General features: G+C 49.6%; 10 protein-coding genes across 10 annotated transcripts; 5 read left to right on the forward strand and 5 right to left on the reverse strand.

Annotated features, from left to right (window-relative positions):
• Positions 1–462: 462 nt before the first annotated feature.
• On the reverse strand, positions 463–1302 carry BO97DRAFT_183828 (cupin domain-containing protein). Its single transcript, XM_025690406.1, has 3 exons — positions 1041–1302; positions 632–863; positions 463–533 (listed from the first exon to the last, which is right to left on the reverse strand). Exons 1-3 carry the CDS (start codon positions 1136–1138, stop codon positions 504–506), a joined length of 360 nt encoding a protein of 119 aa, XP_025555285.1. The 5' UTR covers positions 1139–1302; the 3' UTR covers positions 463–503.
• A 1132-nt stretch (positions 1303–2434) lies between these two features.
• On the forward strand, positions 2435–3066 carry BO97DRAFT_183856 (uncharacterized protein). The gene has a single exon (XM_025690407.1). The coding sequence runs from the start codon at positions 2472–2474 to the stop codon at positions 2820–2822; it is 351 nt and encodes a 116-aa protein (XP_025555286.1). The 5' UTR covers positions 2435–2471; the 3' UTR covers positions 2823–3066.
• BO97DRAFT_183859 (uncharacterized protein) lies at positions 3035–3716 on the forward strand. The gene is made up of 2 exons (XM_025690408.1): positions 3035–3220; positions 3286–3716. The coding sequence occupies exon 2, from the start codon at positions 3311–3313 to the stop codon at positions 3656–3658; it is 348 nt and encodes a 115-aa protein (XP_025555287.1). The 5' UTR covers positions 3035–3220; positions 3286–3310; the 3' UTR covers positions 3659–3716.
• Positions 3717–3773: 57 nt separating this feature from the next.
• On the reverse strand, positions 3774–6104 carry BO97DRAFT_411375 (Zn(II)2Cys6 transcription factor; the record flags this gene model as incomplete). Its single annotated transcript, XM_025696175.1, has 2 exons — positions 3774–5755; positions 5816–6104. The coding sequence occupies 2 exons, from the start codon at positions 6102–6104 to the stop codon at positions 3774–3776; spliced, it is 2271 nt and encodes a 756-aa protein (XP_025555288.1).
• A 2595-nt stretch (positions 6105–8699) lies between these two features.
• BO97DRAFT_183915 (asparagine synthetase B family protein) lies at positions 8700–11133 on the reverse strand. The gene is made up of 5 exons (XM_025690409.1): positions 10825–11133; positions 10315–10772; positions 10173–10256; positions 9863–10124; positions 8700–9798 (listed from the first exon to the last, which is right to left on the reverse strand). The coding sequence occupies exons 1-5, from the start codon at positions 10988–10990 to the stop codon at positions 8723–8725; spliced, it is 2046 nt and encodes a 681-aa protein (XP_025555289.1). The 5' UTR covers positions 10991–11133; the 3' UTR covers positions 8700–8722.
• Positions 11134–12690: 1557 nt separating this feature from the next.
• Positions 12691–13448, forward strand: BO97DRAFT_411377 (zinc finger MYND domain-containing protein; the record flags this gene model as incomplete). Its single annotated transcript, XM_025696176.1, has 3 exons — positions 12691–13032; positions 13105–13263; positions 13344–13448. The coding sequence occupies 3 exons, from the start codon at positions 12691–12693 to the stop codon at positions 13446–13448; spliced, it is 606 nt and encodes a 201-aa protein (XP_025555290.1).
• A 441-nt stretch (positions 13449–13889) lies between these two features.
• On the forward strand, positions 13890–16468 carry BO97DRAFT_362588 (methylisocitrate lyase ICL2). The gene is made up of 6 exons (XM_025692469.1): positions 13890–14370; positions 14440–14728; positions 14789–15201; positions 15261–15684; positions 15732–15985; positions 16041–16468. Exons 1-6 carry the CDS (start codon positions 13950–13952, stop codon positions 16046–16048), a joined length of 1809 nt encoding a protein of 602 aa, XP_025555291.1. The 5' UTR covers positions 13890–13949; the 3' UTR covers positions 16049–16468.
• Positions 16469–17357: 889 nt separating this feature from the next.
• On the forward strand, positions 17358–18668 carry BO97DRAFT_183976 (uncharacterized protein). Its single transcript, XM_025690410.1, has one exon. The coding sequence runs from the start codon at positions 17537–17539 to the stop codon at positions 18386–18388; it is 852 nt and encodes a 283-aa protein (XP_025555292.1). The 5' UTR covers positions 17358–17536; the 3' UTR covers positions 18389–18668.
• A 1613-nt stretch (positions 18669–20281) lies between these two features.
• BO97DRAFT_459198 (DUF3237 domain-containing protein) lies at positions 20282–22170 on the reverse strand (the record flags this gene model as incomplete). The annotated part of the gene is made up of 5 exons (XM_025699269.1): positions 20282–20651; positions 20709–21003; positions 21064–21384; positions 21485–21979; positions 22102–22170. 5 exons carry the CDS (start codon positions 22168–22170, stop codon positions 20623–20625), a joined length of 1209 nt encoding a protein of 402 aa, XP_025555293.1. The 3' UTR covers positions 20282–20622.
• Positions 22171–24379: 2209 nt separating this feature from the next.
• On the reverse strand, positions 24380–26954 carry BO97DRAFT_384187 (Rad21/Rec8 N terminal domain protein; the record flags this gene model as incomplete). Its single annotated transcript, XM_025693408.1, has 7 exons — positions 24380–25159; positions 25220–25792; positions 25850–26333; positions 26422–26556; positions 26624–26764; positions 26838–26874; positions 26936–26954. 7 exons carry the CDS (start codon positions 26952–26954, stop codon positions 24380–24382), a joined length of 2169 nt encoding a protein of 722 aa, XP_025555294.1.
• Positions 26955–27555: the final 601 nt, after the last annotated feature.

Consider the following 27555-nt stretch of genomic DNA (forward strand, 5'->3'; position numbering starts at 1 on the left):
ATCTCCCCCCACAGATTCCACCTTTCCTGCGAGGGATACTGATTACTCCTGCATGTGCACTAGGTCCCCCCGGCAATGATCACTACAGGAATGAAACCTACTTTCATTGTGGTGTAGTATCTCGAGGTCTTGAACTTGCGTGTCCATTGTGCTTTCTATTTCCATACCAGCTAAAATCTCATCTCCGTCATTCCTTTGCCCTGTTTTTCTTGTTTGACTGATCTCTAGGCAACGGCCGTCAACAAACCTGGAAAGAAACGGTTATGGGGCAAATCCCGTCCGATGAACCATGGATCGAGATGAGACCCATCCTCGTCCACAAGCCCAACCTCCTTCCAATGCGCGACGATAGTAGCTTTCTGCTCCCTCTTATCATGATTTGGTCTAGGCTGAATCCTTCAGCCCTCCCGGCCCTTATTTAGCAAGGAAGGCCAAGGCACCAAGGATGACATCACCCTCTCATCTTCCCCTCCCCCTCTTCTTTCTTTCTTTCTTCCGGCTTCTTACAAAACGCCCTTGGCCCGTTGTCCCGTCTACCCATCCCCATTGCAGTTAGCGACTGTGTCTTTCCACTGACGTCTCGGCAATAAGGGGTCGGGCAATAGTGAAAAAGAAAAAGAACGGCACTTACGAAGAAAGCCAGCCCATAGGATGGAGTCGTGAAGGTGATCTTGGCACCCTTGGGGAAGTGGAAGACGTCGCCGGGCTTGGCCGTGACCTTCTGCCCAGTCTCGTCGGCAATTTCATACTCGCCCTCGAGGATGATCTTCATCTCATCGTAAGAGTACTCGTAGACCAGCGGGGTGCCCTTCTCCAATCGATAGAAGCCGGCCGACATGGGCTTGTCCGGATTGTAGTCGTCCCTGCAGGTTGTGGTTTCATCCGGTCAGTCAACAAGAACAATCACCTCCACAACTCTCACCATCCTTGCATAAGGATGCGAGGACTGTGCGCGCACTTGCATTGGACAACAGCAAGGCAAAAACAAAAATGAAACAAGAGGTGAAAGACAACAACAAAAACAAGAGAAAAAAACTCACGTCGAATCCACGTCACCGAGGAAGGCATTCTCATTTGCGATGAGCGGAGGCTTGTACGTGGACTGCGCCTGGGGGTGGTACTTGAACGCGACGGGCATCTTTGCGGCGGGTGATTAGAGGTTGGTCTGTGCTTGGAGAATCGGGTCTGTCTGGTCGAGATGAAACAACGATGAATCTGGTTTCGAGGTCTGGATGGCATCAACTAGGTGGGATCGATCCGATGGTTTTATACCATCGATGATGCTATCGAGAGTGAGAGAAGCTCTTCTCTATCATAGATAGTCAACACCCCTCGTCGCCCTTTGCTGAGGGCATGAGAAGGCCATGCCGGATTGATTCTCATCCACGGATTCAACTTCTACAGTAGGAGATTCATGATTCTCCGGCGGAATTTCTCCAACTGAGGGGTAAGCATTCATTGCTTCGATGAGGGGTGGCGGGGTCAATCCTGATCTTTTGGTTTTGGACTGCGTGCTATTGACCTGGATGGGAGATAATAGCCAGATCCGCCGGAGTCCTGCAGGTGGAAAGATACAACATACTCATAGAGAACAGGACAGAAGCGGGGGAGGATCGATAGGAGAAGAAGGGAGGGGCAAAAAGCCTACTAGCAATCGGGGCTTCTCCCGATCGGCCTTGGTCCTGGTATCGATAGAGACACACAGATAGATAGACCGACATGAGAGGGAAAGAGAGAGAGCCAGGAAACTTTTGCCCGGATGGGTTAGTACTTCCGCTGCTTGTCAAAGTCAAATGTGGGGGAGAACATACTTATCTACAATCTACATGTATCAGGCATGATAAACGCTCCGTCCTCACTCGCTATCTACTATCGCATCACATAAGCCAGGGAAATGTTACTACTGCCTGGTAAGGAAGGTCGCGAGCATAACCTACCTATAACCTAGGTAGATACTCTATTGCACTGCACCGCGGTCGCTTTTTGGTCATTGGATGAGTGGGCATATTCTGTAAGCAGCGAGCAGTGCAGTGGTGGGTGGGTGCACCGCAGCAAGAAAAAGAAGAGACTGAGCACTCATCATCCGATCTTTACGGCCTATGCATGATGCAGCCAGTCTACCAGAAAGACAGAGAATAGAGAGGGCAAAATACCCCTAAAGACTGCAGTACAGGCAATGTACCTTAGTTCTACGCATTTGCACTGCCCAACCCATAGTAGCGCAAACCACAAGAAGAAAGATTGCATGTGTAGCAAAGAGGGGCAATTTGAACACCTCCAGCTCTTTCTCTCGAGTCCGAGTGGAGTCGAGTCCAAGCTTATACCTACCTATCCCGTGCACAGAGCCCTTTTCGGTCCCTTCCACGCCACGCCCTCACTGCACAGCCCGCATAATTGACTCCCTACTGTACAATCCACACTTCTTCTCACTACACCCTACTCAACCCCCAGAAAAGCACCAGTGAAACTTCATGCATCTCTACCGTCATTCAGAGACCTTAAGGTATTTCTCGCAACCCCATCACCCGGATCAGCCCATCGAAACTCAAATCCCCAATCACGAAAACCCCAACCCAACTATTCCCTATACGTCGAACAAAATCACAAGAAAAAAGAAAAGCCCGAGGTTGTCAGAGATCCCTGTCTTATATAGCCGGCTAGTCGCCCGCGACCGCCCCCTCTGTGTTCAGTTTCTTTTTGTAGCTGATGCTTATAGCGAGACAAGCTCGATCACTCGCAACGCAACTATCTCGCAGCAGCAGCAACAACAGCAGCAGCAACAGAAACAGAAACAGCCCAAGCGACATTCTTTGAATCTTTAACTACGCGCAGAATATCCGCCCTATGCAAAAAAAGTGATCGTTCGTCCTGTGCAGCCCTTTCATCGGGAAAGGCCCAAGACAACTCATACACGCACACATTGTCCTTCACCTGTCCTAGCTGCGAACGGCCCCATCGGTACATTCTAGTAGACAGTCAAACCCGAGTCGACCGACTACTGTTCACTGCACCAACTGCCTTTTCTTCCATACTTGAGATAATGTCCACATCATCCTAAACCGATCCGTCCAAATTCTTCACGCAGCGACAGTCATCTCACTCCCACGCGCCAAATCGTTATAAAGACCCTAGCAACAACTACAAAAGAAGACCCCACCGCAGCAAGAGCCATAGCAAAAACAAATCTACACCAGGGATTGCCGACCAATCCACATAGAATGTGATTGAGATTCGCCAGACAAAAGAAATCCAACTCGGAACGCCATGCTAATCATTCCAATCCAGATCTGTAAGCCCGGTCGATCTGAGGATGAACATGAACTATACACTCAAGAAGTCACAAACCCACTGCGTCGTCCTGGCCGCCCATTCGGCAGAGCCCAAAGTCGCCGCTTCACAGCCCCGCGCAGCAATGGCCACTGTATCCATGACGAGCGAGCTGGAGCCGTACCTGGCTTCCCTTCGATCGTACCTAGCCCAGAGCAGACCTCCACACGGAGCCGATGCAGAGCCCGAAGACAGTGCAGGTAATACTACCCATCCTCGTGAACGGCAAGATCTGCGACGGGAGCAGACGAGTTCGGAATGGGTAAGAGACAACAGGCGTCCTGGTCCGAGGCAATCAGTCCTGGGGGATCCACCGCGTCAGGCCTGCTGAAGACTTGCCTATTTGCCCTCAAACCTCATCCCAAAAACACTGTATATATGAGCCGGAATTCTCCACAATATCATGAATGAAAGGTTTCTTGAGAGTATGACCCAAACAAGCAGAATCATACACGATGCGAAAGACAAAGCTTACCTTCCCAGCCCCATTCCTCCATCACATTGACCCAGTGCAAGCTTCCTCGAACAGTCCTCTCGAATTCTATATTCTCCAGTGGAGAGATCACTGAGCTTCGTCGTGGCTTGCCGGAAGGACCCTTGAAAGGAGCCCGCCCTGCCATGACCGATCTTCTCCACGCCTCACTAGCATGATCACTGATGAAACCATGCTCCCCTGGCCCGCGACCTACATATGCTGCTCTCTCGTTTGCAAGCTTCGTTGTAGCCAAGTGATCAGGATGTTCAGAAAGCCCGCGAGATCCTCGTACTTGATTGCCGCTCGATACGGCATCTCGGCGATTCCAAACCTCACAAACAATCTCGATGCAACGATCAATAGACCCAAGCATGAGACGTGACTGAATCGCCTTCCATCGATTAAGAACCCACTGGCGGTCCTCCTCTTGTTCCGCCTCACATCCAGCCGCTAAAAGAGGAAACATTTGAACGATGGTCGCGCGGGAACTGGGCGGAACCGTGGCGAGCAGCATTAGGACTCGCTTGGACAAATCTGACGCTGGTTCGGAGGGCATCTCAGGGACTGCCTGGTGGAGATACAAGAGTGTGGCCCAGCGGTAAGCATGCGCAGTCTGGATGCTATGCTGTACCTCCGACGTTGGGTCATCTGGGGGTTCGAAGCAGCTCGGTGGCTCCCACTGCTCGACGAGGCGTTGCAATTCTATCGCCTGCGAGACAATAGAGAGTGAATTTGACTCTGTCTTGCGAACCCGCTGGATCAGGCGTGCGACTTGATGAATCAACGGAAAAAGGGTTGTTGCGCAACCCATCAAAGGATCGATCTCATGCACTGCATCCTTGGGCGACTGGAAGGCAGAGGTATCTACTTCCTGATCCCCGGATTCTTCCCGGGAAGTCAGGCGAGAAATCACATCCATGTAAAGCCAAGTGTTATACAGAAACCGAACCCTGTCACGGTCACTGCCGCACAAATCGCTTTGAACACCAAATCCCACAACCTGTGACACCAAAGCCTGGGCCCCCCGCAAGTGCGGGATACATGTGCGCGTATGCTGGTCCCAGGTCTCCGCAAATGCCAGGGCTAGACTCGTAGCCAAGGCTGCATCTGCTCTCATATTCTGTATGTCATGTACCATGTAGGTGATGCTCTGCCGCATATGATCCATTCCATGAACCCTCAGGCCGGGGAGCTCCTTGGTTGAATGAAATGCTGCCAGTGAAAAGACGGCATGATACAGCGCTGGAGTCTCTCTAGCTAGGGGCCAAATCAACGTCCGCCACGGGTTCTCATGGACACCGTCTTTCACAGACAATATACCACACGTGAACCTGTCAAATTGCAGCACCAGCATTTCTGGACTGACCATACTAAAAGCGGGCTCTGAAAGGATATCGGGCGTGATGATTGTGCTGTTGGGGTGTGCCGGACCATTGCACTCGATGCTTCCCAAGGAACCAGATCTCAGAGGCTGCTCTGATTTCCTAATGATTTCTTCAATGTCATCATCCTCAACCTCCATCAAGGCCTCAAAGCTGAAGCTGTGGTGTCTTTGCGGACTTTGGTGATGAGAGCCACTATGTCGGGTACTACTCGGTTGTGTGCCCGCTATAGACATAGATACATCGGAGAGGCATGTGGAAATGTCCAAAGGCGGAATATCTGTTATCGAAGGCGTAAGAATTCCTTCATCGAGACTTTCTATATCCAGTGAGCCTATAAGCTCATCTGCAGGGACGAAGAGATGATGTGGCTGTAATGGAGCTGGCTCTCCACGGTTGGAAGACGCCTCATCCTCTTCTGGTGAGCCAAGAGTGAGCGCAGACCTTCCTCTCCTTGGTGAAGATAGAGGCAAAACATTACGTTGAGTCCTCGACCAGGATTCTGTAGACTGTGAGCTAGGAGATGTGGACAGATCATGACTGGACTTCCGACCAGGTGGAGATGCGGTAGCTTCAAGAATATGTATGTCAGCGAAGTTTAGAACCAAAAAATGCGAAACAAGTGAGATACCTTTCTTGCCCTTCGTCGAGGTACTTTTGCTGCCTATATTGGTTTCTTCGAAAGGACGCCACTTGAAATCTTTTTTGTACCCTCCACACTCCACCTTCCGCTTCTTGCATTGAAGGCAGGTCGGCTTTGACTCGTCACATTTCAGTCGTTTTGCCTTGCAAGTGATGCAGCCTGAGTAAAAATTGATAGCAATGTCAGCGCACTGCGGACTCTGAGAGCGATCGTGCTGTTTCTCCCATGATAGTTGAGCGTCACACGCTCGTAACCCACGTCCCCTCGGTCGTTTCATTATGATTTACTAGGAATAATGGTCCCATACCGTTACGACTTTTTGACTGTTTCGGTTTGTTAGGGTCCCTGGAAGTAACCTGGCCTGCGATGGGTCTCTGGGAGGGAGAAGTGGTAGGTTTAGAGGGCCCCTCAGTGAAGGAATGAGAAGGGCGGATGTCTAGAATAGCAGACGGAGAAGGAATTTTTATGTTTTCCATGCCCGAAATGGATCTGATGATGGCATGAACTCCGCCAGGAACAACGTGGTGGTATTCGATTGAAAAGAAAGAGAAGGCTAGAAGTGTGGTCGTTTATCCGGCTAGAAAGAATAACACCGCCGGGTATAATCTCGATGGGCAGCGGAACGAGAAAACACGATCTGCCCAATCCTTGTGTTCACCGAGATAAGACTCTTTAGATGGGCCAGATGGCAGGGTATGCAGTGGAGATAGGAGAGGTGTGGGTGGATGATAGATAACTCAGTGCCCCGACAAGGCCCCGGATGATGAGGAGAAAGCGCCATAAGGGTGATAAGAGTCGCACTAGAGCAGCAGATTGCGGAGACAGCTGGTGCGAGTTGTACAAGGCGGATTTGTCGGTTCAAGCCAGGAGCTCAGACAAAAGCCGGGACTGCATTAAAGCCAGAACGATTGGAGCTGAAATTGTTCCTTTCCTGCATTGCTCGATGATAGTGGATGGCGGGGGAGGGGTGGGAGGCAAACACATCCATCCCATATTCAACATCCCACAACCCAACCGATCCACCAATCTTTCTTCGGGCTATCAATTAAGAAACGGAAGAAGATACAGCTAACCCGGCACTCCCATTGCAGGGAGATGCAATTCAGCATGCAAGAGGTCCCAGTAGTCGGCAGGAAAATGAGGGGGTGCCACACGAGGAGTGAGTTGGAGAAACGAGAGGAATCGGCGAGGTTCGACTGGTCACGGCTACCCGGAATGGTGGGAGGAGATCCCCGTGACCCTCCCGCCTCGGTACTTTCTGTAGCTTGCAGTTGACTGCATACTAGCCTTGACTCCTCCCAATTCTCATGCTACGTGGGCTTGCTTCTCTTCGTGGTGTCGATGTCTCTCACAGACTTACTTCGCCTACAACAAGCAACGCGCCTACTGCGACTCTCACTGGGTAAGTGAATGCAAACATGACTGGGGATTTATATGAGCGCTTGATCCTTACTATTTACGCGCACCTCAATTAGATTCGGCCGGTCGCACGCTCGCTAGGGTTGGACAAAGAGAAAGTCTAGCCAGCAGTAACCTTCTTAATTGCCGACCACCAATCCTCGGCGCACAGCCGTATGCGAGGGGGTCTTTGACCACACATGGCTTAGTCCAAGAAGGCATATGGTCAGTCGACCAGGCCGTTCACTCGATTCCCACGAATTCTAAGTGCTATGGTTCAATTCTAGACCGAGCCTGCAGGGTCACCGCATGTTGAACGATGTTGGACAATACTTTCAGCTTCGGAACCACCCACGATCCTGTGATAAACATGGTTATCGAGACATCTGTCAACCTCGTGTTTCTCTGCAGTGTTCGCGGAGAACCCTGAGCTTCTGCCCAAGCGACAATAGTTCGCGTTCCGAATTATCCTTGTCGTTTGTATGATTCGCAGTTGCGTGTAACATGAGGTGTGACAATCAAGCTTTTCTATGCGATCCAGATTGTTAACCGATGGAGGGAGGATATGCACTGCTGGTTACCTGGATGGCATTGAGCGAGCACTTGCAGCCTGAATGGTAGTATCCTGGATCCATGTTACAGCATAAGGCTGAGGTTGTGAATGTATGCTCCGAGTCCAACAAAGATGGAGCATGACGTATGCTCGAACATTTAACAGGGGATCCTCGGTCAGCGGCAAACGCTTGATATCGCCTCTGCCGCGCACTCATTATCGTTGGGCTGCGGTTGGCTATTGATTCCAGACGGGAGTGAGGTGTGGAGATTGCAAGCCCGTCGATCAACGAGGGGTCCGATAAGTTCTCCGCACGCTACGACAGAGATGACAGGAAGACGCAGGCGTTCTAGCCCAGGTTGAAACAACGACAGTGCACGAAGGTAATAGCGTTCACCTAGTACGTGGACTGTCCGGTATCAAAGTAGTGCTAGGAGATAAGAGTATGAATGTACTGTACATACAACCAGGCAGATTATACCGAGTCTCTGACTTTAGGGACATATGCTAACTACGGATCAGTCACCATCATAATACCAACTAAAATGAAACCTCCCACTTCTGTAGCGCCAGCGACTTCTGTTGCAGGTCATGGATACTCACTTCTCCCACTATATTCTTTGGATTCAAAGCTCTTTACTTGCGACATGAAAGGAGAGAGATAATAGACCGTATTCAACGAACGCCTCGTAGCAATGGATCATGTGGCTCTAGATATGGTCAATCATTGACACGGAAATATTCTATATGATTTTACTCAGTGTCCACGGTTGATCAATTGCTCTGAGCACTATTCTTGCCCTAGCCTCTACATACTTGACAAAATATCGCGCGTCGTGCAAACAGGGAACCTGGACCATATTAGATTATTTGTTTTGGTATGTTAGCTTTACTGAACATCATTACCAGGTAGACAGATAACAAGAGTGTTTGCAATATGGACTTCACATATCATCAAAAGGAGATTCTACAACAGACCAGACCGGGCTTGCCGGCTTCACCCCAAACCTCTGGGCCAGCACCACAAGCTGGGCGACACTTAGTGTACTTCTGAAGGCACTAGGGTCGTCGTCACTAAAAGCTCTCTTGAAGGTCTCCTGGACCTGGTTCCAATCAATGAAACCCAGGTTCTGAATATTGCTCTTTGTGAGTAACCGCCTCAAGGTATGATACACAGGTCCGTTCTCCTTGTATCTGGTCGGAGCGAGATAAGGTTGCTTCACGCGATTCGCGACTTCATGGGTGATAAAAGGTCTCATGGCTTCGCGAAGGACATGCTTCTCGCGGAAGATCCTCCTCTCTGGGTCATATCTTATTTTTAGACTTGGCGGGATAGTATTCACGTATTCTGTGAGGTGATGGTCTAGAAATGGAGGTCGCGTCTCAATCTGATATACCATGTCTATGTTGTCGCCGATATATCGAAGAATGCAGTTTGCCAGGACTGACTTAGTGAACTGGTATTGTGATGAATTGAGCGGATGCCATCTCTGTTCCATATTATCGACGATCTTCCTACCAAAGCTTTGGAAGAAAGACGATTCTGGGTCACCGTGGGTGTTTTGTTCCGTCCATGATTGAAAAGGTAGTCTTCCGAACCAAGCTATCCTGGCAAATAGAGAGGCGTGACTGGGACTGTGCACAGCGTCAGACTTACTGGTCACTCTTACTCTTGAAACTGCCTGTGCCATCACTCGGTTGATGGCAGTCTCTATTTCTTCTCTTTTCTCATGGATAGCTGAAGACGCGGGCCATGAATGATCTGGCTCACTCAGATAGCTCCACATCAGGTCAGCATATCCTGCGAAGTGTTCATCTGACCCTTCACCTGTGAGCACAACCTTCTTTCCAGCGGCGCGAGCAGCTTCTGCAATGGCTAATCGACCCATCCCATCCACATCGGGGAATGGAGTCTCCGTGTACCAAATTGTGTCCTCCAGCCTAGACGCAATGGTCTCTTCATCCAGCAATACTGCGTGGAAGTCGACACCAAGCCACTCTGCAGTCCGTCGGGCAATCTCTATGCAGGTTGTCAGGTTGTCGGCTATCGCGAGAGAAGTGCCTTGAGGTGGGGAGACACATACCAGACTCGTCGATCCCAGAATCCTTCTCGAATTGGACCGTGAAACAGCTCAACTTTGAGGTGTCGCTGGTTGTTTCATTTCCAAGATTTGTTCCCTGCCTCATCAAGTGTGCTGTCATGCCTGCAACTGCTGAAGAATCGAGCCCTCCGCTTAGGAAAACACCAACACCCACATCAGCACGAAGCCGAAGCCGCACTGACTCGAGCAGCAACTCTCGCACTCGTGCAATTACCTCAGCCTCTGTGCCCGGATAAGCCAGTTTCTGTTCACTGTCAGCGATGTACACTTCTATAGGATGGATATCGTTAACCTTGTCTGGATAATCCAAATCCCAGTAGGTCGTAAGCTGCGCAGGTTGGAAATGGTCACTCACGAGCATTTGACCAGGTTCAATCTAGATTTTCAGTCAGGTTCAAATAACCCGCGCTCCCCAAATCAGAGGCTGGACCTACGCGGTGCACGTGCTTGAAGAACATATTCGCTCCGTAAACCCACCCCATTCCTCTGAGATTAGCAACGTCCCATTCTGGGGTCCATCCGAACGGCAAAAAAGACTTCATTTCAGTTGCGACATGAAGCCTTCCATTGATCACCGTATAGTAGAGCGACTTGATGCCATATCTGTCTCGCGCAGCTATAAATCGCTCTTGTTTCACGTCCCAGAGTACCAAAGCAAACTCTCCCCTCAAACGGGAGAGAAAGGAAAGTCCATAACGGCGGTAAAGCGCAATGACAATTTCACTATCGCTCTTGCTGACGAACTCATACTCATCGGCGAGCTCATTCCGAATCCGCTCATAGTCATAAAGCTCTCCATTCACAACAGCTTGAATGTGGTTATCCTTATCGTGGAATGGCTGGTTGCCGGCTGGGCTAAGATCGATAATCGAAAGGCGTACATGACCAAGCCCTTCGACTTATATTAGCTGGCTTACACAGTGGAATACATGTCCCTGACCTACCCACACGAGTATCGAGGCTTATCCACTGCCCCCGCGCATCGGGACCTCTATGCTTGACCAAGTCTAAACTGTCATTTATCTGGGACGCTAGCGCTTGGGAGGAAGCAGAGATGCTTTGGTCAGTGTCAACTTCATTCAGAGCCAAGAAAGCCGTCAGTCCACACATTTTCCTTGGCTTGATTGTGGTGTCAAACTTTTAGGAATAGAAATAAGCAAAGTCACTCTCGAAGCTACCAGGATTTCCTTCCGCTTTTATGCTCCGAAAGTTCATCGGTGGGCTTAAGTCCAGATTCCGCGCATATCCCGCCATTAGGTGCAATCGGTCAACACGAGACATCTGAGCCCCTCTTTCAAATCCTTCAATGGGGTTAGCCCTGTTGCACAGCTCATATCCCGCTATTTCACAGCCCACCTCTCTCTCTTGGTTATATAGAGCTAAGTCTCTCTTTGTCGGACTATAACAGGAATTGCTACATGCCTCCTGCGGGGAATTTTGTCTTGAAATGACATCGTGGCAGTAAAGGACCGAATGGATGGAATGGAAGGCAAGGATACCTCAGAAAATAAATCTCGGCTTGCCACGTCATCAAGTCAGATTCCGATTGTATGGTCTGGCGCAATGTAAGGCAATTCCATCATTCACGTAGCACTGAAGTACGCATTCTAGTCGACATGCACAGAAAGCATACATACTACTCGTCAAAATATCGCGGTAATTGCTCTTATGCCTAATTTAGTGAGCTTTTCATACATGTACGCTCTGACACATCATAAGGTCCTCTAATACGCTGGTGTCTTCACCGCTGCATATACTCCTATCTGCGAGTGTCGGCTTCCTCATCATTATCTAGCGCAGCACATAACTCTTTTCTATGCCGTGTGTACGAATTTCAAGCCTATAGAGGCCGGATATGTCAATCGAATACTTGAACCAAGCACATCATATTCAAGCAACGGTATATCTTGCTTCATTCATTGACGTCAAGATCCATTTTGGAAGAACGCTGTGTAGTTTGAGGCAGTGTTACCGCAACCGGTCTGAGCTAGACATTCTGGCGGAAATATCTAGCACCACAGCAGGCGTGTTCATACTGAGTTATATGGCTGATATCCAAAAGACCTATATCGGGTTTTATACTGTATATCTTTGTGACCAGCACTTCTGAGGCTATTACAGAAGCATATGAGATAGGTCTCCCCCCGCTGAATGGCTAGTCATCTGGTGTTTAGGATCCAAATCTCTGCATTCAGATCCATGGTGTTTATTATAGTAGTTCTACCACAACTCAGCTTGATTTACATAGATGCTTCATTATACCGGATTTACAGCTTATATGCTTTCCAAAGTTCGTTGAATCAGGCACTCTTTTGGTGATACCCCAAATAGCTAACCTACCATTTCTTGTTTTGCTCTATCCTGGTTCTCACTGGAACTCACCTATCTTAATTATAAAATGTTCCTACTACGCCAAAGATATCATAATACATAAAAGAAAGCCTTCGAGCGGAGTTCCCGAGTCATGTATGTGATCGTGTCGAGTATATTTTCTCTGTTTGTTTGTGGGTGCTTAGTATAACAAGATCAGCATCACAGCGATCAGAAGTGTTCAGACAGTCAAACGTTTAATGGGTATGCTCCAAAGATGTTGACTAGGCTAAAACAACTTAGTGAATGCGTCTTGGAAATCTCTTGGTCTCGGCGCTGAGTCGTGCACTGAATCGCCCAGCGTGTTTCCTTTTTATTTTTCCTATCCCTCCTCACAACAGAGACATCACCTTGAAACACCACTTCTCCCACTTCCATCCTTCTCGCTCTTATTGCCATCATCACTTGCTATCCCTCAAGAGCCACCACCACCCTTGAAGATGGCTTTGCAGTATCCTGATTTGCGGGACATCGAACACTTCCCCGGCTTCGCGGATATCCCCATCGAAGACCTCGACACCGGCGAAACCACACCCGGAACAGATGGCTGTCTCCTTCTCGAGATCCTGTCCATTCAGAAGCGTCCCGTTCTGGTCATCGGAACGCGTAGCAACGATCTCCACATGGTCACCTTGAGGTTCGAGGGACCGGACCACGGCCATGCTCTGAGCGAGTCGCCCCACCTGAAGGTCGGATATACCATCGCCGTCATGCACGCCCGCAAGCATCAGTTCGGACATGAAGTCTACGGCATGTGTCTCCACGACTATCGTTCCATCAAGGTATGAAAGTTTAGCCCCGTGGCCCGGATGGCTGTCTATTTCGATCAAAGTCATACTAACCGGTGTGTCAAGCTGCTCCCATCGCCGTTGGACGATATATTCCATCTGAGTGATGTGATGAAAACCTGGCCTCTGAACTTTGCTCCCCACAAGAAGTGTCACTGGTGTGGCCACGAGCCTAAACCTATCGTGACCTGCTTGGACTGCGGTGTTGTCGGATACTGTGGTGTGGTAAGGAGCCCCCCTCTCGTCTTTCCCGCATGGATTTGACATCTCTATCACAAGAGCTTGCTAAATCGTTCCTGCGTCAGGCTTGTCAGGTGGCCTGCTGGAACTTTCGCAGCCACAAAGAGTTCTGCAAGATCCTCGGTGATCAGAACTTCCGTTCTCTTGTGACTGAGATGGCACGCGAGTGAAGCGTTGCTGGGCTGTGAAGAGAGGACATGATCTTTGATGAAGAGAATTTCGAGGACACGTCTGATCCCTGCATCATCTCTTGTTTCATGATCCTGAACGAAACGTTTTTCCCTCTCTTGTTGCGTGACATACACTTTTCCTCGTTTAGACGCGTCTAAACCATTTCATGGAAATAAGTAAAACATCAAAACCACGTCAATACAATTTCAGCTGGTATTGCATTTCGTTCTCAATTTCCAGTAGCGAACTAGCTTTGCGCGTACTGTAATGGCGTAAGTTATAATCTGTGAACTAGTAACTACCAGCCACCCCGGATTAAGCGGGTATTGCGGATTGTGGATTTGCCCGCCCCCAGACCGAGGCTGGTGATCTGCCGGCTTGAAACGGTGCTCGGTCCGAGTTCCACCTTAAAGTGACCCCCTCTCCCCAGATTTGTTCGACTTTCCCCTCCCTCGACATTTAATGAACACCGTTGTGGTATCTGAAAGCTGCTTTGAATAATGCTTCGCTCTATCCCTCGTCGACTCCCTCGAACCATCCCCCTACGACACCGCCCCGAGGGCAATCTCTCGCGTTTCGCCGTGCGCTCCTTCACATGCGGTTATCCGCGGATGTCGGCATCGTCGCTCTCCGCCGTGGAACCGCCCGTCTCAGCAGCGTTACCTGCGGATTCATATCAACTGCTATCGACGGTAGACAAGACCGGGCCAGCTGAGGATGCTCTATACGAACAGCAGATCAAAGATGTGGAAGAATGGTGGCGATCGCCCCGCTTCGCAGGCATCAAGCGGCCGTACTCCGCCGCGGATGTTGTCAGCAAACGCGGTTCGCTACAACAAACCTACCCGAGTTCGTTGATGGCCAGGAAACTTTTCCACCTGTTGAACGAGAAGGCGGCAGAAGGAAAGCCGGTTCACACGAGTGTGTAGCTATCCAACGGTCCCTCAGACTAATGAGTATCGGGTGCGCTAACAGTTATACCTATCCAAGTGGGCGCTATTGATCCGGTCCAGATGACGCAGCAGGCACCCCACCAGGAGGTGCTGTACGTTTCCGGATGGGCATGCTCGTCTCTCCTGACCTCGACCAATGAAGTGTCTCCCGACTTTGGCGACTATCCTTACAATACTGTGCCCAACCAGGTTCAGCGATTGTTCAAGGCACAGCAACTGCACGATCGGAAACAGTGGGACGCTAGGCGGAAGCTGACCGCCAAACAGCGGAAGTCTACTCCCTACGTTGATTACCTGCGGCCGATCGTGGCTGACGGTGATACAGGGTATGTGGTCTGCATTTGGTTTGATTCAGCATGGACTTACTTTGCCGACGTTTAACACAGACATGGCGGACTCTCCGCTGTGCTGAAGCTGGCCAAGCTCTTCGCTGAGAACGGTGCTGCTGCAGTCCACTTTGAAGATCAGCTCCACGGCGGAAAGAAATGCGGTCACCTTGCCGGCAAAGTCCTTGTACCAATTGGGGAGCATATCAATAGACTGGTCGCAGCTCGCTTCCAGTGGGATCTTATGGGCACCGAGAACCTGCTCATTGCCCGCACAGATTCAGAAAGCGGCCGGCTAATCAGTAGTGCGATCGACGTTCGCGACCATGAATTCATTCTTGGGGTGACGGAGGAGGTCGAGCCACTCGCCGAGACCTTGCAGGCTATGGAACGGGAGGGAGCTGCTCCTTCGGAGATCGACGCCTATGAATCAGACTGGGTCAAGAAACACAAACTGGTCACGTTCGATGAAGGTTTGTCGTCTAACTCATCCCTCTCAGCACATGTAGCTAATCACTCAATGGTATACTAGCCGTCGACGCACATCTCGAAGCAGAAAAGGCTCCCCAGCCCGCCCGAGATGCGTACAAAAAGCACGTGCAAGAGAATCCCGATATGTCAATCTCCCGCCGCAGAGTTCTGGCCAGCGATTACGCGAAGAAGCCGGTCATCTGGTCTTGTGATAGTCCTCGCACCCGGGAAGGTTACTATCACTACCGTGCTGGTTTCCCTGCCGCCACAAAGCGTGCACGGGAGTTCGCACCGTATGCGGACCTTCTCTGGGTTGAGACCGGTGACCCTAATGTTGCGAAGGCGGCGTCACTGGCAGGAGAGGTGCGCAAGGCGCATCCCGGTAAGAAGCTGGTATACAACCTGAGTCCGTCCTTCAACTGGATGGGACAAGGCTTCGACGAAGCGTCTCTTAAATCATTTATCTGGGATCTGGCACAACACGGGTCAGTAAAGAAGCCCTCTCGAGAGAATCGGAAACTAACCGGAATAGATTTGTACTTCAACTCATCTCGCTGGCCGGGTTGCATAGCAACGCCACTATCACAACGGAGCTCTCGCGGGCTTTCAAGGAAGATGGTATGCTTGCGTACGTGCGCATGGTTCAAGCTCGGGAGAAGGAGCTGGGCGTGGATGTCCTTACTCACCAGAATTGGAGCGGAGCGCCCTACTTGGATGGCATCCTGGGAGCTATTCAGAGTGGGAGTAGCAGCAGCAGGAGTATGGGGGAAGGTAACACGGAAAAGGGTATGTAAAGATCCCATCGCTCAGTTGCCTGAGTCCTGGCTAATTCATTTCGCAGGCTTCTAGGGTAGCTGGCCGGTCATGTAAATCAATGAGATATGACAATGAAGAAGTTTTACTGTCCGCTTGATGTCAACCTTGTATATTTAGCATTTGAGGCCTCTTTTAGCCGATTTCATACTGCAACCGGGACAGTGGGAGCTTTGGAAAGCTTTCATATCGTCCTTGCAAACCTAGTTCATTGTTCTGTGATGGAGGCTGAATCCAACCAACACTTTCGCCGGCGGTTCGACCGAGAAGCCTGCCCATCTCGTTTGCGACAAGGTCCATATTCTCCGCGACCTGTCCCGTTCTCTTGTGATGTGCGTGTGACGAAATGCTGCTGTTCGCTCTGTAGGATGGCTCGAGGCTCTATCCTTCAGTGTGATAGAGACAGGTGCAATTTAGCCCCGGTTTCAGGTCTTGCTTGTTTGGCTTCGTTAAGGGCATCTCTTCGTTATCGTTCTGCAGTTACTGTCAAGTCATCTTAACATTGAGCCCCACAGATCAAGATACCATTTCTGTGGGAGCTTGAAGCTGTAGGTTGTTTTATCACACTCCGGTAGACTCTCTGGTAGATTCTTGGGCTCGGGCAAGTGCCCTCAAAATGCATCAGCAACTGGGGCGATATGATGTCAAGCAGGCTCTCTGAAAGCATGGGATCAGTTGAAAGGGCAACTTAGGGACTGCGTAAGAAGGGGCACTAAGCAATATGGACCTGCGTGAAACGCAGGTGAGTGCAGGGTAAACTTCATACCAGGAAGAGAAGTTGCGGGCGGAGGAGTTGACAAAAAAGAGGTGGGAAGGTCTTTTGCACTCGTCTTCTACAGTTGAAGTTCCCGGATACAGTGCACCTCAGTCAGTGTTGTGCCTATTGCGTTTGGTCGTTGGCTGCCTGCACCCACCCATCAGGCCATCAACCACACCTCAAGTCTTCGTCGTTTGTCAAAACAACACTCATTCCTGCACCCATCCTTACCTTCACTCTGCCCTCACCCACGACCATCTCATCCTTTGTTCGTCTTTCTCCTCTCTCTAATACACTTGACTTCGCTTCCAAAGCTTTGACCTCAGGTTATTCAATCGTGTCTCAGTCCAAGCTAAAGACGCACTGCGCTCGAACGGCTAGCGCAACGAGCATCGACTGCTTATCTTGATCTTGCAGGTCACCTACGATTACCACTCAGGCAGTACCGGCGCGTTTACAAAACATACTAAATTCAGAGTTCAGTAACGGAACACCCTTTCTAAGGTAATACAGATATTTGCATACCTGGTACTTCAATCTTTACGTTTCTTTACCTTATACATCAGTTAGTCTGAACCAGCAGAGAAATTTACTATCCCGATGATCTTCGTTCATCCTGTCTTTTTCTCGTTACATATGTATACGATTCAGAAACTCACCTCTTTCGGCTCGACTCTTGAGGCCAAAGGGTCTTTTTCCATTCCTCGCGAAGCCGTTTCGCTATATCAGTGAGATACACCGTCTTTACTTTCAACAACAGTTTTGTGATGAACAAGCTACCGCACGAGGCTTTAATTATGATCGCCCAATCGACCTTTGAGCCGTGGGACTTCAAGTTCAGGATATCCTTGCTGCTTGCATCTCGTCGCTGGCGCTCGGTACTCCTTCCAACATTCTACTCCCAGGTTCGATTGGATGGCCCCCAGATCATGTCTCTGGTGGTCGCTCTGAAAGAGAATCCATCTAACGAATCTTGTATCAATATTCTGACATTATGGTCTTATAATCCACGTTTCAAGGCAGCCACACACAACGTCTCCAAATTCCGCAGCTGGATCAAGGACATCAGCCATTCGCAAGCTGAGGTTGCAGAGTGGGAAGATGAATTGGAGAAAGGCAATAATGATGCGTGGTTCGCACTGCTTTTGACACTGAAGTGCATAGCGATATTTCATTCAAAATTTGGCGGTAAATTCGTTCGTTGCATCGTTTCACGAGCTGCATTACGCGAGGGTCCTTTCGAGAGTATGCCAATCCTGCACCAACTAGGGTTTTTGAAGATTGTGGCGAACTACCGAACCACGTACCAAGCGAAAGAGTTCCTACCTCTTTTTCTGCTTCAGTCTTTGAAGAGCGCCGATCTGGATGGGGTGATTGAATCGCACAGCCCGAATGATAGCGCTATCCCAGGGGTTAGATTTGTACCGAGGACATTATCGACAGTCTTTCTTTGCTTATGCGGCAATGGAAGGTATGGTATGATGGATCTCATAAGCTCATGTCGGAATCGGACCCTCGAGCATTTTGAATGGCAACATACCAGTACGGGCCTACGAGAAATCTTACAGACAGTTTCGGCCGAGAACATTCCACACTTCACTTTCCACGCAAAAGCATAGTCTCAAAACGGTTTCTCTGAATGATAAAATACGAAATGAGCCTAGATGTTTATTCGGCGAAGATGAAGAGGGTGAACAAGAGTCTCAGCTTGATCCTCCTGATAACTGGTTTGGTCCATTAGCAGATTTTGTTGAATTGCAACATCTAGGAGCCCATGTCGTCAATCTTTTGGACTTCCGTCCTGACAATATCGAATCGAGAATGTCCCTCGAAGATGTTCTTCCCAGCGGTCTGGAGACTCTCACCCTTACAGATTGCCGCGTGTTGCGTTGGGCAAACTGACCGGCTGCTGCAAGAACTAATGGGGCTGTTCGAATACGAGAAATGCAAGTCTCCCGACCTCGAATTACTTGTAATCGAGTGTCAATTCGATGTAGACTTGGAGCAGTGCAACTCTGCTTGGTGCGAAAACACCCTTGAGCAGGCGTTCCTCAAGCCTATCAAAGCAGCTTCCGAAGTAGTCTGGATTAAGTTCCGAGCTGCTTACAGGAGAGAGTCTGAGGCGGAATTCGAATTCTTGACTATCTAAAGACGAAGCAAGAGCTTAGAGACACAGAGTCTAGGATGACTTCTTGCATACATACTTTTGGTTTTTCAGATTAGGTTCCGCTCGGCTATGGCCGCTGTTAATGCCGCAAAACCTTCCATACCTCAATTTGTCCACTATGATGTCTGTCATGAGTAGCATGCTTATCATATGGCTAAGATCTAGCCAACGCATCTTCAATCATGACTTCGCTCTCTCAATGCCCTGGTCATCAAACGAATACACATTGCAATGAGCAATTCCAAACACCGGAGGCAAACAGCCGCGCCTGCAAACATACTCCATCTCACTCCACTCCAGTATACAACGACAGCGACTCCATCCACGCTACACTCCACTAAGCCCATCCCCAACCCCATTTCAGACACATGGATTATCCCTCCGACATAACCGCACAAACTACCACGCCCATACACCGAAACCCAACCCTTTGCAAACCCCAACCCCAAAAATAAAAATAAATTAACCCAACGTCCCCAGTAAGAGATAAAAACATAAAACCCACCAATCCATCCTCCTCCCAAAAGAAGAAGGAGGGAAAAAACCTACCAAAGCACCAAGAATATATATTTTACACTGGGCAGCATGCAGCAGCAACCCGCCGTCATCAGACACTGGATATTCGGTAATATAACCCATCGACAGTACTAGTACGGACAATTCCGGATGTAAATACCAACCGCAAAGAAACAAACAAACCCCGAAATACTTAGTCTTCTTACGTCGCCGGAAAAACCAGTATACTAGTAGCTTGTCATTCTAAATATATTTCCGCGTAAAGAGAACAGGACTATCTAGATCTACAAACTTATGCTAGCTTTCTTCATCGGTGAAATACCGATATGAATAGACTCAACCCAATGATATCGTCGGGGATAATTGGTAAGGTATCCATGATTTCAGTATGTATTGAACCTGTAGTATGTATGTATGTATGTATGCATGACGAGCTAATCAACTGGCTGTCAACAAACTGACATCCAAGATTGGTTCTGGTTTTGCACAGGGATGCGACAGCAGCACCTACCTAGTCACGAATCTACATCCACCAGAACTAGGTATCGAACTCCCTTTTTTCGATTCTGCAAATCTATAATATGTCCGCAACACCTCAATACAAGTACGGATACAAAAACAGATCTGAGTAGACGGACACATGGTCATGACAATCTGGGTTTCCTGGGTGAAGATCACAATACAAGAAGTCCGAATTACCTTACACAATCGAAGATGAAGATGAAGACAGCGTCGGAGCTGAAATGAACATGAACAGAAGTAAAAGGATGTCGATGCTGAAAGATGTCAAAAATGAAAGAGAAAAAAAAAAGCCCCATAATGAAACATTCCCCGCTGCAATGCTGCTGTGCTGTGCCAACAAACACCTCAAGCAGACTTGTGGCTTGATTTAGTTGGTTGATGTGGGGATAATGTCACTTATATCCCACATCTGTGAAAGACATGAAAGGTTAAGGAGGATTACACAAAGTCGCAACTTTCATAAACACCACTCAACGCAACCTCGTCGGAGAGGGATGAGAGATATGAATTGGACAAGGGAAAAAAAGGGAACAGATAGTAAAGATGAGTTCCCTAAGAGTAGAGAGAAGATGGACGCGATTTTCCCCCATGAAATCAAATTTGCTACTCGCTTAATAACGGACAAAACAGCTGCGATGTCACGGCAGATCAGTTGACGCGGAAAGCATCGAAAATAACTGTCCGTGTGTATTAGCTATAGACTCTACGAGAGGACGGTATGGGTTCACACTAACCTTCCTGGCCCCGGCGACAACCACTGCCGATCCACATCAAAGTGTTCAAAAATGCATAACGTTCATCTCCGGTCTCCATCGAAAGGTTGATGCGATATTTATACGTGTTGGGGTTGATACCGTCGGCGACACCGGGGTCGTTGACCTTATCCAAGACGTCCTTGGAACCGGTCAACCATCCGTTGGTCTTCACGATTATGTACGCGGGTGGATCGTCGGCGGTCTGAAGCATATAGCTCGCTCGAAGGCTCGTGGATGCCTCCTTGGTCACGATCTGAGAGTCCTGTCCTCCAGGCTGGATATAAGGTTAGCATGCTACAATGCCTCCTTTCCTGCCGCACGAAAGGGAATTTACCAGAATGATGCCCTTGCCCCATCTACCAGCCCATTGCCCTCCCACAAATGTCACCCAGTCACGCTGACCCCAGATACTCTCACCCACAGCGACCTTGGGGTTCATCTTGATGCTCATGCGGAAATCCAACTCGAGAGTAGGCGCGGGGATCTGCAGCGAGCGGGCCACATCGCCCTCGGGGAAGGTGTGGAGGAGGTTATTGGCGGGGATCGAATCCTTCATGACGCTGAGGTAGGTGGCACATTCCAGCAAGTGTTGACGTTGTCGACTGGTGTTCTTCGCGCGGACCTGCTGGCAGTATATGCATTGGACGGACAGACACTATAAGAAAGAGAGAGAGAGAGAAAGAGTTCGCGTCAGAACTGCTGCGGACCGCGCGCGCGGGTGTGCTTTCGCCAAATCACCCGGGTACAGGGCTTACCTTGTCTTCCTCCTTCGCACGGAACTCCACAAATGCGGCATGCACATCATCGAGGGGCGGGGCGGGGAGACTGGAGGACGAGTTCTTCGGCTTGGCTTTGGGCGTCGCACGAGGGCCCTGCTGCGCGGCAGCGGCCGTGGAGGTGGCCCCGGCAGGGCCTGACGTCGGCAGGGAAGCGCGACCTTGCATGTTCTGCAGCGGCGTCTGCATCGGGGTGGTATGTGGGTTGACGCCGTTGGACATCATGGGCCCGTTCGGGGTCGCGAGGGCACCAGGCCCTGGCCCGGCGCCCGGCGCAGTGGCCGCAGCACCGTTGGGAGTAGGAGGATATCCGTTGGCCGGACCGATGCCATTAGGAGCGGATTGAGCGGACTGGGATTGAGCTTGGGGGTTGGTGTGACCGCGGAGGCCGGGACATTCGAGCAGGTGCTGCTTCTGACGCGAGGTGTTCTTTGCGCGGATCTGCTGGCAATAGATACACTGGACGGAAAGGCACTGCGAGGAGCAAACAAGCGGTTCGTCATGTCAGTGACGGTGACGGGGGGGAGGGGTTTGTGTTTTTGGTTCTGGTGTTGGGCGGGCGCTGAAATATTACGGGAAATACGGAAGTCACGCACCTTATCGTCTTCCTTGGCGCGGAACTCGACGAACGCCGCGTGAACTTCCTGGTCGACTGTCCGACCCATGTTCACGACAAAAGGGGTGAATGAATCGATATTGAAGGGGTTTAAGGGGGAAATGACCTCGCCTGAATTATATGACGATCGAGAGAGACCTCAATAGGATGAGTTGAGGGGGAGGGGGAGGGGGAGGGGGAGAAGAGGGAGGTCAAACGAGAACAAGGCAGCCAGAAAGTTGGGGTGAGCGAGAAGTGAAAAGGAAGAATCAATGAATGTTTGACGGAGACGGGTGGAAAAGTGGAGGGGCTGAGAGAGAGTGAGAGTGAGAGTGAGAGGAGAGAGAAAGTGAGCAGGGGGAAGACGGAGACCTGACCTGACCTGACCGGAACAGAACGAACGAACGAACGAACGAACGAACGAGAACAGGACAAGACACACGAAAGTGGCGGTTAATTTACGCGAGCCCGTCAAAAAACGGGACGAGACCTTACACACCACCTGCGTAATTTGGATCCTGGCTGCCTGGCTGCTGCTGACTAACTTCGAACAGCGCGTGAAAAAATTCATGGCAAAATCTTCTCTACAACCACGAGATCTAATCTACGATCTTCATCCAACCTTAAGATCCACATATGAGAACACCAGAGTTCAAACTATTCCCTTCCTCAGACACGATCGGATTTGCCTCGAAGCCGCGTGGAAACCCTTTGCAAAGTCAAAGACCAAGGCTATCACGCGGCAGGCTGACTGAGTCAACTTCCTTTCTCCTAAAAATAAGCCGAGTAATGCGCTGCCAGCAACTCTCGGAGTTACTGAACAAGCTCATCTTACCAGCTCAGTAAGATCTCTGAAGCCTTTGCCACGGGGTTAGATACTTGATAAGGTAAAAAGAGGAACCATAACTTAGCCCTGCAATAATAGCTTTCTGCACAAGCTAGACTACTTCGTACTGGTACCATCTGAACCATACTGGTCAAACTAGGGGTAAGAACGAATACCATTTGGAATGGTACTGTGGTAAGGGTACCGGAACTGAAGAAAACACCTTTACAATTTCCAACTTACCACACCACCGCGTCGACGGTTTTGGAATCAATAGACAGACAAGCTACTGGTTTCTTTGCTTATAGATCGATACACTCGCTGTATTTTGATCCAACGGCAATAAATCCGAGATGCATCAAGAATCATGCAGCTCACAAGGCTACTACCCGCTAGACGATATAGCAGGAAGAAGGGCACCGTACTGTACAGTAGATGGAGTTCAACACAGCCACCGCCAACAACGCGTGTTTCCGTGTCGTGGGAGCGAGGCTTCTGAGCATTTGGACTCTCTAGGAACATGTAGAGATAAAAGAAAATAGAAACACTACTTCAAACCGCTGCTCTAGTCTGCGAAGTGCTGAGATCGTTCAGTTTAGGCTATAGCAGAGTAGAAGCCTGCATCATCAAGCGTGTCAAGTGCCCACCGTGCCATCAGATATAGACCGGTTAGTCGGCCATGCCTGAAACACGACAAATGACAATGCCAGAAAACAGAATCACTTTCGTCATCTGCGAGACACTTCCAAGTTAGTGGAGATGCAACCAAAAGACGATCGACTTTAGACAGACATACCTGAAGTATCTCTGCTTTCTGCGTCCAATATGTACGATGTATGCCAAGCCAATGAACTGCTACCGGCAGCTGTCACATTCCCTCACACACCCCTGTCCTTGTTACATGTGGCGCAGTTCCCCGGGGCATTGACTTTCTTTTGCAGTTTATACTTCCTGCCCAAGTCTGGCCTCTGGATCGAAGGTTACGATTCGCTACCAAACCACGATCCATCTATCAAACAAAGACCATCAACGTACACTGACGCCGTCCTTGAGTCATTAGCAACTGCACCTTATGGGGAGATCGAGATACTAGGACTGCAGTACGATAGCAACAAGGATTTCATTAACTAAGACTTAAATGCTAGAAATCGAAATAGTCGTAAGCAGTTGAGAAAATAATGAATGACCCCGGACATGACGAATAAACGCGCGCGAACAACTTCACCGTATGAGCAGTAAATACCGTATTGTATGTAAATTAACCCGACACCAGAGAAAGGAAAATTACCACGAAGGAAATTAGTATAGAAGGAAATAAAGCTGAAACATAGAAACACATGCGACATAAGATAAGAGAGTTTCTGAAGAATGTAACAAGTGATACAGGACTTGACCAGTACCGTTGAATGAATGAATTTGAGGAAAAAGGGTCCGCATATGGATATAGATACCTTCACTCGTTGGGCAAACTGAGATAGATCTCGCCGTACAGGTAGAGTTCGCCATACTCCTCACCTCCTATGTACTGTGGCTCATCTTGACTGACCGTGAGAAGGCTCTTGGTGGCCAGAGCGAGTATGTGCATCAGGCCCTGTGTAGCCACGATCCGGGATGTCTTGGCGGGGGGCAGAAGCGTTGAGAAGTGCATCCTCTTAATAGCACTATGCTCAAGTGAAGATGGACGCACCTGTCCCTGGCCATTGATCTCAGTTGCATAAGGCCACGCCTCGATCTTTGCGGTGAGGAAGTCGAGGAAGTTCAAGCTTTCCTGGTCCAGGGTGGACCTCTGCGAGTCGTCCCCATGGGTTCGAAGGCTAGCAGAAGCATGCCCGGATTCGCCCACAACGGGCGCAACTGTGTTGTCACGAGGGACTCCATCATGATCTGCATCTATCTCCGTGTGTAGGTATTGAGAGACATCGAAATCCTCAAACATGTTCGCATCGTCCAGCTCGTGACCAGGGATAAGTAAGTTGTCAAGTGCTTCGACGTCGAATGGAAAACCACGCCCGGCAAGAGGACTCGAGCTTGTGAGGCGGCTTCGCGCTCTCAAGAGACCCATGTCAGAAAAGCCGTGAGATGAGAAATCACTAACGCTCCCAATGCCAGGGAAAATGTTACGAGTAGTGGATCCCTGCCGAGAGCTGTGTATAGAAGTTGTAACGTTCCAAGGCATTTGGAAGGAACTATCATCCTGAAGTGCTGATGCTGCATGGCGGCCAACCTCGACATCCTGTGTTGGGCGGTTCAGCGATCAAATTTCCTGAGGGCAAGTAGACAGGATGATACGAACCTCATTCCAAAGAGCATTATCATTGGGATATTCCATCTGACCTGCTGGCTCGTCATCGGTCCTTGCCCGCACGCGCCTTCCGATATGCTCCTGCTCCTCATCTTCTATCGAGTCGTGGACCCGTTTAGGACTCAGACTATCAGCAGTAGCTGTGAGAGTATTGTAAAGCTGCTCGCCTGAAAAGACGTGTAATGGATGCGTGACGTGAGACTTGCCTATTCCGTTTCCGACAGAGCCAATCCCTTGACCATATACCCAGAAAGCACCGTTCTTTTTCGAAAGTGTGGGGATCTTGTTCTTCCGTTTTTGTTTTGAGGCTACTGCCATAAGATCCACATAATTATGATTCAAATGAGCTAGCTCACTGTTTCTAAGCCCGATCTGATCATCCGCGAGTATCACCTTCGGCACTCTTTGTCTCTGAGCCATCGACGCTTCATTTGCTTCCGGAACGGCCTGCTCATCCTCTAAGAGGTTGGGAAAGGGGGTCGGTCTGGACGGCAAATGGCCAGCAGTACGTGAGGTTTGCTCATGTCTTTCGCCTGTTTCGGGTCCGTGCTCGATCATGTTCAGCTGAGAAACACCGCGAGATTAGTATTGCTTGATATACAGTCATTTCAATTAAGGTACCTGATCGTCCATGACTATATCATCTTCAGCATGAGTCCCAAGTTCATTCGCCTGTCCGTGGTGACTGTGAGCAATATTCTGTACTCTTGCCTCAACCTGAGGAGTTCCTCCCAGCTCGACAATGTTTCCGTCCTCGTCGAACTCAAAGTCGGCCTGGAGAATCACGCCTGCCTCATCGTCAAGCGGAAGAGGTCTGATGCTCTCAGAAGCGAGGCTTTTTGTACCATACGCAGCCATATCAGTGTCCGAGGCGAAACCCCCCAAGCCTACGGCGTAGCCATCATCGGAAGACAGACTCAAATGCAAACTCGCAGCTTGCGAGATGACTGACTGGCTGAGATCGGTGGTTTTTGCCCAAGGAAAATACGTTGGAGCGTTCCGATCAACCTCAGTCAACGCAGTGAATTTCGAGAGATCCATGATAAGACCGGGTAGACTATCAGGGAGAAAAGAGGGATCGTATGGCAAGATGAGCTGCTCGGGCCTAGATACAGAGTCTTAGCCTGAATCCAGCGGCGATCAGAGCCTTCGAAGTTTTCTCCGTCACATCTGTAAATGGTCAAGAAACGAACCTAGCTTTTCCGGCAGATGGATCCAGGCCGCCTCCCGGTAGAGCCCTCAGCATCGTTCTCATTTTGTCGTGCATGGCTTGGACATCCATGAGCGTATACCCACATTGGTGACTGTACACCCTCGAGACTCCATATCTGGGTTTAAAAGTCTATTGTGAGTGACAAACGAACCGGTTTAGCCCGCCAGGAGAATTGGCCTCACAGTAAATTCCCCTGGAGCCTCAGCGCCATTGGCGCACCCGGATCGATGATGGCGCCGCATGCCTTTGGGACGTCGACATCCAGTATAGTCTTTCTGTTTAGGCGTCTGGTGACAGACTTCGAGCCCAGAGTTGCGACTAGCCTTGATAGAGAGGTCATGTTAGCCATCTTATAGGTCCCAGAGCAGAATGTCGACACGTCGAATTGAAGCGAACCATATTGTAGCGACACCATACTCAGGAGAAGTAAGTACTATTGGATGGGAAACGCGTCAGCAGTGCAGTCGGTTGCGAGAAGTTGATGATTGACTTACTTTCATGACTATAGAACATTTTCGAAAGCCAGAGCTAATTGCTGTCGGCCCCAACGCGCCTACTGTGCGATTGGGGTCGAACAACGCGAAGGAACGGTCAGGGTGGAAGGTTCTCTGCTACTTATGCTGCTTAAAATAGTAGTACAACGTGGAGCTCGGTCGGACAAGTTTTCGTATCGTGGACTCGATCAAACGCCCGGAGATTGAGTTGATCAAGAAAGGTAAGTCCGGTAGACTGGGGACACTTGAGGGAGGTGTGGAGACGGCCAGGAAGAGGTACCAGTCGTTTATCGACGACTGGGTTCGAGAACTAAAATGATGTACACGACAATAATTTAGCAGAAGAGCAGAGAATACCTAGATTGTTCGAACAAACCCCTAGGTCATTTGCACTGGTTTGCTTGGACAAGAGAGTTAGTGACGAGGGTAGGTGTGGGTTAAGTCACTCCTTCCGCAGCGACATGCCTAAATCTCCAAGTGAGAGGATATGGAAATCAGTACCTTACGCTTCTCGAACTTTGAATCAATGTTCTTTCGTCTCTGTCTATCAAGGATACAGTCCAAAGATACAGTTCAAATAGCAGTAAAAGGTGATAAAGTGCCCAGCATCCACGAGTACA

This window comes from Aspergillus homomorphus (genome assembly GCF_003184865.1).
Source record: "Aspergillus homomorphus CBS 101889 unplaced genomic scaffold BO97scaffold_4, whole genome shotgun sequence".
In the NCBI taxonomy this organism is placed as follows: Eukaryota; Fungi; Ascomycota; class Eurotiomycetes; order Eurotiales; family Aspergillaceae; genus Aspergillus; species Aspergillus homomorphus.

What these genes read in the sequence shown, in the direction of transcription:
- BO97DRAFT_183828 (XM_025690406.1), bottom strand. Translation starts at nt 1,138, where the DNA reads ATGCCCGTCGCGTTCAAGTACCACCCCCAGGCGCAGTCCACGTACAAG. An exon ending in CTCGGTGACGTGGATTCGAC is followed by an intron (nt 864 to 1,040) that starts GTGAGTTTTTTT and finishes CACAACCTGCAG; the next exon opens with GGACGACTACAATCCGGACA. An exon ending in CCTATGGGCTGGCTTTCTTC is followed by an intron (nt 534 to 631) that starts GTAAGTGCCGTT and finishes GGGGATGGGTAG; the next exon opens with ACGGGACAACGGGCCAAGGG.
- BO97DRAFT_183856 (XM_025690407.1), top strand. Translation starts at nt 2,472, where the DNA reads ATGCATCTCTACCGTCATTCAGAGACCTTAAGGTATTTCTCGCAACCC.
- BO97DRAFT_183859 (XM_025690408.1), top strand. Translation starts at nt 3,311, where the DNA reads ATGAACATGAACTATACACTCAAGAAGTCACAAACCCACTGCGTCGTC.
- BO97DRAFT_183915 (XM_025690409.1), bottom strand. Translation starts at nt 10,990, where the DNA reads ATGTGTGGACTGACGGCTTTCTTGGCTCTGAATGAAGTTGACACTGAC. An exon ending in AAGCCTCGATACTCGTGTGG is followed by an intron (nt 10,773 to 10,824) that starts GTAGGTCAGGGA and finishes TATAAGTCGAAG; the next exon opens with GGCTTGGTCATGTACGCCTT. An exon ending in TTCTGGGATCGACGAGTCTG is followed by an intron (nt 9,799 to 9,862) that starts GTATGTGTCTCC and finishes CAACCTGCATAG; the next exon opens with AGATTGCCCGACGGACTGCA.
- BO97DRAFT_362588 (XM_025692469.1), top strand. Translation starts at nt 13,950, where the DNA reads ATGCTTCGCTCTATCCCTCGTCGACTCCCTCGAACCATCCCCCTACGA. An exon ending in GTGGCTGACGGTGATACAGG is followed by an intron (nt 14,729 to 14,788) that starts GTATGTGGTCTG and finishes CGTTTAACACAG; the next exon opens with ACATGGCGGACTCTCCGCTG. An exon ending in ACTGGTCACGTTCGATGAAG is followed by an intron (nt 15,202 to 15,260) that starts GTTTGTCGTCTA and finishes ATGGTATACTAG; the next exon opens with CCGTCGACGCACATCTCGAA.
- BO97DRAFT_183976 (XM_025690410.1), top strand. Translation starts at nt 17,537, where the DNA reads ATGAACAAGCTACCGCACGAGGCTTTAATTATGATCGCCCAATCGACC.